Source organism: Schistocerca piceifrons, chromosome 3, assembly GCF_021461385.2.
Source record: "Schistocerca piceifrons isolate TAMUIC-IGC-003096 chromosome 3, iqSchPice1.1, whole genome shotgun sequence".
In the NCBI taxonomy this organism is placed as follows: Eukaryota; Metazoa; Arthropoda; class Insecta; order Orthoptera; family Acrididae; genus Schistocerca; species Schistocerca piceifrons.
In genome coordinates, this window is record NC_060140.1 from 434,919,779 (window position 1) to 434,930,040 (window position 10,262).

A 10,262-nucleotide genomic window follows, 5' to 3' on the forward strand; every position below is an offset into this window, starting at 1 on the left:
CTGAGTTCCCAGGTGGGGAAAATCCCTGACTTGGCTGAGAATCGAACCCAGGTCCGTGTGAGCCAGAGGCAGCATCACTAACCATTATACCACAAGCCGTGGACTGAAGCAGCTGTACTGTTTAATGCTTCAAGTGGGTCATTATTGTGGTGTTACACTAGCACCCGGTAAAAGACTGATATAACAAAAGCAATAAAAAAAAGTGTGGCAAAGGAAGTAAAATGATGTGGCATAATAGATTCGACAAGGTTCATTGGTAGTTGGTATGATGTGAGTTGGTAACTATTACGTTCTGAGAAGCCATATGTTACATCCTCGCTGCTAACCCTTGAGAGGTTGAACTTATATATAAAGTGTACCAACCCCAAATAACATTGTCTTGTACCATTCCACTATTGTTTTATGACTGTGATTCCATATCTATTTGTTCATTATTGCACCTGCTAACACAGTGGTGAGTTGTTGTCATACGTCATAAGTGAGCAGCAATAACATAAAATAAACAGCAAGTTACACAAGAAAAGATTTACTATCCCTACAAGAAAATGACCCACATTATGAGCTAGCAGCACACTCCCATAATGTGACAGTTGTCCACAAGATAATTAGTAATAGAATAAGCATTTGGCTGCCATCTGAAGCAGCTTTTGATGATGATGATGATGATGATGATATTTGGTTTGTGGGGCACTCAACAGCATCGTTATCAGTGCCTGTACAAATTCCCAATCTTTACACTGTCAGTCTCACCACTTTCCTGAATAATGAAGAAATGATGAGTACAACACTAACACTGAGTCCCCAGGCGGAAATAATCTGTGACCCAGCTGGGAACCAAACCCGGGACCCCGTGACCCAGAGGCAACAACACTAACCTTTAGATCATGAGCTGCATACTGAAGCAGCTGTGCTGTTTAATACTTCAAGTTGGTCATTACTGTCATATTAGACTAGCACACAGCAAAAGACTGATATAAGGAAAGCTTATTTTACAATATTATGAAAAGGATAGTTGCTTTTGTGTGTGTGTGGGAGGGGGGGGGGTGTCTATTTCCAATGAAGGCATCTATATCCGACAAAGGCCTGTTTGGCCGAAAACTCACTTTCTGACAGTCCTTTTGTTGGGCCTAACTGTGACTCAGCATTTGTCCTATATGGTGAGTAGCAACTATCTTTTTCGCAATATTGTTACATTTCACCATGGATTTTCCATTGTTTGAAAGTTTATTTAATTATTGTTTAATTAAACTGTGATTTAGCTCATATAATGTAAGTTTATTTATTATTGTTGAATTAAACCAAGATTAAATGGTGAGTGTGCTCATACATGTTTACTTGGTAACATAAAGACACCGACTCTTTACATGCATACAAAGTGTGCCGTGCACCTGCTTGTGTTATGAAAAACAGCTCTCCCACTTGAGGGCTAATGATAAATGGGTAGAAGATGGCCAGAGGATCTGTCGCCATACGAATCTGGACAGGAAAGCAAAAGATTAGTTGACACAAATGCACTTTAAATAAATATGTTGTACTCAACTTGTGGATGAAGAAATGTTACACCATTGGCGACTTGTGGCAGACACAGCTAGCTTTGACCAGAGGCCCAACACAGGCATGTGTATGTGTGTACTGAATGTTTGCTAGCCATCAACAACTTTGTATAAGTATAGCACCAATTAACACATGGGAGTAATCTTGTACTAGAAAACTAGTGCCCAGGTCCTTTCACTTATAACACTGCCCTAGTGGTCTTCAGTGGTCAGGGGCCTGGAGGTCCTTCATTGTTTGTGATGTTCAAAGTACCGCTCATGGTGCCTACAGGAATCTTCAAGGCTATGATGCTACAGTTCCAAAGACATAAACTGTGGAATGGATTACGTTCCCTTCACTACCATTGTGGTATTTAATCTGCAGGGAATAATTACTGTGAGGTTCTGATAAAATGAATGCACAGTTTAGTTTCATTCATCCTCAAGCGGGATGATTGTCTGTTATTAGGTTTTTGGATGAACTGATTAAGCATGCAAACAACACTTAGTCCATTCCAAAGACAATAAATGTGGTTCAGATCAAGGGTTTGAGCAGGCCAGCCCAGAAAATCACTTGATTTTCTTGAAATCACATTGTAATTGATCTTGCTTTGTAGACAGGATCACTATCATTCTGATTCTGAACAGTATACTTCTTGACTGTTATCACAGTTTGGAAAATAAGCTGCTATGTAAAGTTTACTTATCAACATCCCTTTTTTAATTGATCAAAATCAATTATCTGGGCCCAGACCACAGTAAACCTGTCCCAGATAATCACATCACTTATACTAAAATGCACTATTCACACAACACAGTCATATAAATAAGACTCACCACACTGAAGCAAGTCCAGTTAAGTTATATAGCATGTGCTGTGACTTATCACTTCTTGAAACCTTCCTCTGCTGCTGTGCAGATCAATGAAAGCATTGTTTGCACTACTCTAAGATAAGTTGTGTGTTCATTCTTGTGATCACAGCCTTCTGGGCATAACACGATAATGAAAACTTTATTAGTCTGCCTCTTTATGTATTATTCTGTCAGAAATCTTCCTTCCCGAGCAGCTGTGGAAGTCCACCACAATAAGTGACAAAAAGTCTGACAATTTTTGCTTGTCTGAAGTGTTTTATAGCTCAGTAGTTTAGGTCATTTACTTTTTAAGTATTTTGCATTTCTCTGTTGTTTTCAATTCATGGTAATATTACTAACAGTAATCCCAGGCATGTGTATTATCTGTATCTAAAACTGATTGAACTGCCAAATATATGGGCCGCTACAATCATGCCTTTCTCAAAATAACTCTTTCTCTCCATTGAGTCCCACATCCTCCTTGACAGATCTCCATGATTATGCTATTTTTTACGGAGGTACCACCTGACAACAGCTGGTGTGTACCCGGCTGAAAGACCATGCAGTTGCAGTCATCTATAATGTTTAAAAACCAAATATACATTATATTAGCAAATGCAGCAAAGCTTCACAATAGCTAAATGTGTATGGAACTGATCTTCTATCCCCTCTCTCTGTCCATCTCCTCCTCCTCTCCCATTCTCTGTTCTCTGTTCACCACCTTCTCCCCTACCTATCTCTGTTCATCTCCTCCTTTCCCCTCTTTATGTCCATTCCCCACAGACCTTCCTTTCTGTTGCTCTCTGTCCATTTCGTGTCCCCCTCCCCCCGTAGTGCTGCTGGATCTTCGTGGGTAGTAGCTTCAGTGATAATATTTCTCGTAGTTTTAATCAGCAAATGCATAGGATTAAAAAGTTTCAGACTATATAGATTCTGTAGTAGTATTGTAATCACAAGCCCATAAACTATAAATACAACTACTCTGTCTTCTATTAAAACCAACTGTGAAGAAGAAAACAAAATTTTCATAGTCGTGTATACAATTTTTGTTTAAATTTATATTTGAAGAGAAAGAATATACATGGGAAAAATAATTTTTCTAATGTTTAAACATTTTCTTTCTCTCAGTGTAATTTAACGGAAAACTAGTGTATTGTTGTTCAAAAGAATGTTCTGCCCATGTCTGCTGCAATGTTAACATAGTTGTTGTTGTTGTTGTTGTTGTGGTCGTGGTCTTCAGTCCTGAGACTGGTTTGACGCAGCTCTCCGTGCTACTCTATCCTGTGCAAGCCTCTTCATCTCCCAGTACCTACTGCAGCCTACATTCTTCTGAATCTGCTTAGTGTATTCATCTCTTGGTCTCCCTCTACGATTTTTACCCTCCACGCTGCCCTCCAATACTAAATTGGTGATTCCTCGATGTCTCAGAACATGTCCTACCAACCGATCCTTTCTTCTAGTCAAGTTGTTCCACAAGCTCCCCTTCTCCCCAATTCTATTCAATACCTCCTCATTAGTTATGTGATCTACCCATCTAATCTTCAGCATTCTTCTGTAGCACCACATTTCAAAAGCTTCTATTCTCTTCTTGTCTAAACTATTTATTGTCCATCTTTCACTTCCATAAATGGCTACACTCCATACAAATACTTTCAGAAACGACTTCCTGACATTTAAATCTATACTCGATGTTAACAAATTTTTCTTCTTCAAAAACTCTTTCCTTGCCATTGCCAGTCTACATTTTATATCCTCTCTACTTCGACCATCATCAGTTATTTTGCTCCCCAAATAGCAAAACTCCTTTACTACTTTAAGTATCTCATTTCCTAATCTAATTCTCTCAGCATCACCCGACTTACTTCGACTACATTCCATTATCCTCGTTTTGCTTTTGTTGATGTTCATCTTATATCCTCCTTTCAAGACACTGTCCATTCGGTTCAACTGCTCTTCCAAGTCCTTTGCTGTCTCTGACAGAATTACAATGTCATCGGCGAACCTCAAAGTTTTTATTTCTTCTCCATCGATTTTAATACCTACTCCAAACTTTTCTTTTGTTTCCTTTATTGCTTGCTCAATATACAGATTGAATAACATCAGGGATAGGCTGCAACCCTGTCTCACTCCCCTCCCAACCACTGCTTCCCTTTCATACCCCTTGACTCGTATGACTGCCATCTGCTTTCTGTACAAATTGTAAATAGCCTTTCGCTCCCTGTATTTTACCCCTGAAACCTTCAGAATTTGAAAGAGAGTATTCCAATCAACGTTGTCAAAAGATTTCTCTAAGTCTACAAATGCTAGAAATGTAGGTTTGCCTTTCCTTAATCTTTCTTCTAAGATAAGTCGTAGGGTCAGTATTGCCTCATGTGTTCCAACATTTCTACGGAATCCAAACTGATCTTCCCCGAGGTTGGCTTCTATCAGTTATTCCATTTGTCTGTAAAGAATTCGCATTAGTATTTTGCAGCTGTGACTTTTTAAACTGATAGTTTGGTAATTTTCACATCTGTCAACACCTGATTTCTTTGGGATTGGAATTATTATATTCTTCTTGAAGTCTGAGGGTCTCATACATCTTGCTCACCAGATGGTAGAGTTTTGTCAGGACTGGCTCTCCCAAGGCTGTCAGTAGTTCTAATGGAATGCTGTCTACTCCGGGGGCCTTCTTTCGACTCAGGTCTTTCAGTGCTCTGTCAAACTCTTCACGCAGTATCATATCTCCCATTTCATCTTCATCTACATCCTCTTCCATTTCCATAATATTGTCCTCAAGTACTTAGCCCTTGTATAGACCCTCTATATACTCCTTCCACCTTTCTGCTTTCCCTTCTTTGCTTAGAACTGAGTTTCCATCAGAGCTCTTGATATTCATACACGTGGTTCTCCTTTCTCCAAAGGTCTCTTTAATTTTCCTGTAGGCTGTATCTATCTTGCCCCTAGTGAGCTAAGCCTCTACATCCTTACATTTGTCCTCTAGCCATGCCTGCTTAGCCATTTGCACTTCCTGTCGATCTCATTTTTGAGACGTTTGTATTCCTTTTTGCCTGCTTCATTTACTGCATGTTTATATTTTCTCCTTTCATCAATTAAATTCAGTATTTCTTCTGTTACCCAAGGATTTCTACTAGCCCTCGTCTTTTTACCTATTTGATCCTCTGCTGCCTTGACTATTTCATCCCTCAAAGCTACCCATTATTCTTCTACTGTATTTCTTTCCCCCATTCCTGTCAATTGTTCGCTTATGCTCTCCCTGAAACACTGTACAACCTCTGGTTTAGTCAGTTTATCCAGGTCCCATCTCCGTAAATTCCCACCTTTTTGCAGTTTCTTCAGTTTTAATCTACAGTTCATAACCAATAGATTGTGGTCAGGGTCCACATCTGCCCCTGGAAATGTCTTACAGTTTAAAACCTGGTTCCTAAATCTCTGTCTTACCATTATATAATCTATCTGATACCTTTTAGTATCTCCAGGGCTCTTCCATGTATACAACCTTCTTTCATGGTTCTTGAACCAAGTGTAGCTATGATTAAGTTATGCTCTGTGCAAAATTCTACCAGGCGGCTTCCTCTTTCATTTCTTAGCCCCAATCCATATTCACCTACTATGTTTCCTTCTCTCCCTTTTCCTACTCTGAAATTCCAGTCACCCATGACTATTAAATTTTCATCTCCCTTCACTACCTGGATAATTTCTTTTATCTCATCATACATTTCATCAATTTCTTCGTCATCTGCAGAGCTAGTTGGCATATAAACTTGTACTACTGTAGTAGGTGTGGGCTTCGTGTCTATCTTGGCCACAATAATGCATTCACTATGCTGTTTGTAGTAGCTTACCTGTACTCATATTTTTTTATTCATTATTAAACCTACTCCTGCATTACCCCTATTTGATTTTGTATTTATAACCCTGTATTTACCTGATCAAAAGTCTTGTTCTTCCTGCCACCAAACTTCACTAATTACCACTATATCTAACTGTAACCTATCCATTTCCCCTTTTTAAATTTTCTGACCTACCTGCCCGATTGAGGGATCTGACATTCCACGCTCCGATCCGTAGAACGCCAGTTTTCTTTCTCCTGATAATGACATCCTCTTGAGTAGTCCCTGCCCAGAGGTCCAAATGGGGGACTATTTTACCTCTGGAATATTTTACCCAAGAGGATGCCATCATCATTTAATCATACAGTAAAGCTGCATGCCCTCGGGAAAAATTATGGCTGTAGTTTCCCCTTGCTTTCAGCCGTTCGCAGTTAATATAGTATGTAAAAATTTGAAGTAAGTTTGTCAAGAAATTTTTGCTAACTTTGTTCCCCCACTTTGCCAGCATAAATGTCGAAAAGTCTTACACGCTACTCTAGTAATACAAGCATCCTGTAAGAATCTGAGATTGGTTAATTGGTCAAGAACTTTTTGAGTGTTTGCCTGTTATATGTATTTATAGATTACTTGGCGAAATAGATTGGTCAAGTACTTTTTAATATTTTTAGTAATGATGTTAAACAATGACTTGCCCTTTTAAAGTATAAATATGTCAAACATACTGCCATGATTCTGGGATTTATAGAAACATGAATGGAGGACTAAAAACTCTGGTGTTTCTAAATTCCTTTCTATTGTAATGAAATGTTCCACCATGTGAATATACCACAACAATTTTGTGTGTACTTTTTGTTTTGTACTAGCTTTGGGGCAAATTTATCACATATTATATTGCTGAATATCTTCCATACAGGGTGAAGCAGGATATACTCTTTGGCAACAGATGTGGCTTTCAGACAATTCTTGTATTGTCTGGGGTTTGTACCCTGGATGATGCTTCAGATGATCCAGAATATAAACCAAGATATTATATTCAGAAACTTGGAGATCTCTTGTCAAAATTGTAGACCTTGAACTGAAAAGTTTCTTCTCCAAAGAAGAAAAAGAGAGAAGGGAACTGGCAGTTGCAGTGCAAACCAACAATAGTGCACAGTGGTTGCTTCCTAGTCCTAACAATGCTTTTATGTAGATGCTATTTTTATATGTGAAGTAATTTACTTGAAATGATGAACAACCTGCAGTATTAATGGTTTTACTTTATTTTAGTTCCCCCATTTTGAGTGGGTTACAGCTTTAAACCATGCTTCTGGCTTAAATTTGAATTATACATTAATGCTCTGATTCTCCAGCTCTAGGTAGAAAACATAATTTCTTAAAAACCTACTTTTGCGGCACTTGGATTCTTAATTAGATACCTTGTTTCTCTTCCTCTGTCTTCTTCTATTGTTCCTAGTTCCACAGCTCCACGAAAAGGAATCATTAATACCAAATGATTGTCGTCACCTTCTTCTTGCAGATGTTGGGTTTGGCATACTTGGTTTTTGCAGGCAGCCTATTTCAGTTTCTTCTGTTTATTTCTTTTGTATTTTTTTATATACTGTAAAGCAGTACTTTGCGTCATAGTGGTATAACACATAATCAGAGACTAATTTGTTTTTTGTATTTTTTTTTAGTACTGCTTCTACTTTGAATATAGATGACGCACTGAATTGCATATAAGAATATTATCAAGAAAATATTATTTGATATCTAGTACTGCAAAGTGCATTGTATGATTTACCTGTGATAATTCAGAAATGGCACTCATTGTTTTAAATATGTACTGCTCTCAGTAAAATTTCACACAGTTCCTAAGTTTTGTACTTTTATAGTTGAATTTGTGATGTATTACTCTCTCTATATTTCTAGATGTTAATATTTTTAGTCATATGAATACAAAAAAATGACAAAAATACAGTGATCATTGTGTGTACTTGTTGAATCATTATTTCCTTTATTTAGATCATAATTTTACACTCTAGTAAGTTCTGGAAAGGTTAAAAAAAGTTGAGATGCTGGAAGTAGCATGCTGATAAATGACCACCTACTGTAACACATATTGCTTTATTATGTGTGTATTGCTGAAATTTATCATGATATAACAATTTTCACCAGCTAAGCTGAAAAATGTGGTTTTACAGACAAACAAACTACTATGTGATAAATCAATACGTACCATTAATTTGTGTGTTCCTTTAAATATGCATCATTCTCTTATTTAAAGGCATCAAAATTTTTCATGCAAAATATCATAAAATTTTGAAACAGTGAGCAAGATTATTCATATAACCTATAATAAGTGAACTACTGATGGAAAGAATTTTTGTATAGCTTCTATAGTGCCTAAGATTAACAACAATTAAAATGCAGCATTTATATGTATCAAATAAGATTACCTCTCATTCATGCAACAGACTTTGGTATTTAAAGACAATGAAGCAATGGAATATTTAAATTAAACAGACATGTTAAACAAATAATAGTGTGAACTTTGACATTAGTGAGATAAGTTACATTTGCTGCTGTTGAGAATTTGAACACTGTATTTTCGGATCATTAATACTGCAAGTAAAATGATATGATACATGTAAAACATTCAGTTACCAGAAAGCTTTGAAATATTTATTCTGTGCTTAACCACTGCTTGATGTAGTTGCAGATCTTATTTATAGTATATGTGATTGTAAAATCATTTAAGGACCTTATGCAATGTTTATATACATACTTAAAAAGAGTTAGAAATAAAATATTTTCAAATTCCATGTTGTTTAAACATTATACATTCTTCAGATCTTTACTATGTGACTAGTAACAGCATACATTTGACGTGGCCAAATCAGTTTGTTCTTCTGGAAAGACACCATAAACAACCTCTTTCACATTAACAGTAACACATACTGAAGAATCTAAACAACAAATGCTTGAAAATAAGTAAATTACTGGATGTAGAGTATCACGAGGTTTACATGATGCCTTTCACAAAAAAATACTGGTAAACTAAAAAATGTATTTAGAAATTAATATTCAGCCCAAGGAAACGTGTAACCATCTATACAACATGCTGCACTTTAGATATTCACTTGGCTCCAACTTTTCAACATGATCTCCTCCTTTGTTTTCTAGGGTTACTTACTTCAGTCAGTGAAAATGGAACCCTTATAGCTCAGCTATCCACCTGTCTGTCTGTCCATCTGTTAAGGCTCCCCCACCCTTTTTGTGGGAATGGGTTCAGGTATCAAGTTAAAAGTTATGTCAAATAGGAAAATCTGTGGTCCGCAGGCACTGTAAAAAAAAATAATATTTTAAGTCAATGCAATCCAAAGATATGGCTTTTTATGTAATATATTTTGATACAAATTCATTCATCAAAATCCATAGGGTACTTCCCACTGACCTGGAATCATGAAATTTGGTGAGAAATAAGATTTCACAGTACAAATAAAGGAAAAAAAAAATCAAGAAATTGTTAATTTATAATTGTATCACATAAAAAATATTGTTTTGCCATTTCCTGCCTGTCTGTTAAGACCTATTTTTCTCAGGAATGGGTAGAGGTCTTACTTTGAAATTTATGTCAAATACTTATTAATATTTATAATTTATACAAAAAACAGCTACCAGCCACATGTATGGTTTAAAAAGGTTTATTCTCTTCAGACCATGACCGGTTTCGGATTTTTCTTTACAAATCCATCTTCAGATGGCAGATTACAAGCATTCTTTTTTAAACTATACATGTGGCTGGTAGCTGTTTTTTATATAAATTATAAACCTTAAGTACAACAGCCACGTTTCTCAACATGTCAACTTTCGACAAAATAGCGACTTATTAATATGATGCACAATGGTGTTTCATTTTCTAATTCAACTCTTCCTACCCTAGAGGCTCCCTTGGTTGGTGTTTCTGGATTAATTTTACTTCAACTGATTTGTTACAACCAGAATGTGGTTTTTGCAGCAATGCATTTACAGAAGTTGTATCATCCAGACACTTTCAATATGCTTT

The 10,262-nt window shown here is 36.7% G+C and overlaps 1 protein-coding gene across 2 annotated transcripts in view; it reads left to right on the forward strand.

Annotated features, from left to right (window-relative positions):
• LOC124790135 (glycerol-3-phosphate phosphatase-like) overlaps positions 1–9,763 on the forward strand; it is a 79,910-nt gene extending 70,147 nt beyond the window's left edge. The window contains exon 7 of one of the 2 annotated variants that reach the window (XM_047257718.1): positions 7,131–9,763. In XM_047257718.1, coding sequence (XP_047113674.1) covers positions 7,131–7,284 — 154 coding nt within the window. In that variant the 3' untranslated portion in view covers positions 7,285–9,763. The remainder of the gene's footprint in view (positions 1–7,130) is intronic. The other variant, XM_047257717.1, reaches the window with a different exon arrangement.
• The last annotated feature ends 499 nt before the right edge of the window (positions 9,764–10,262 follow it).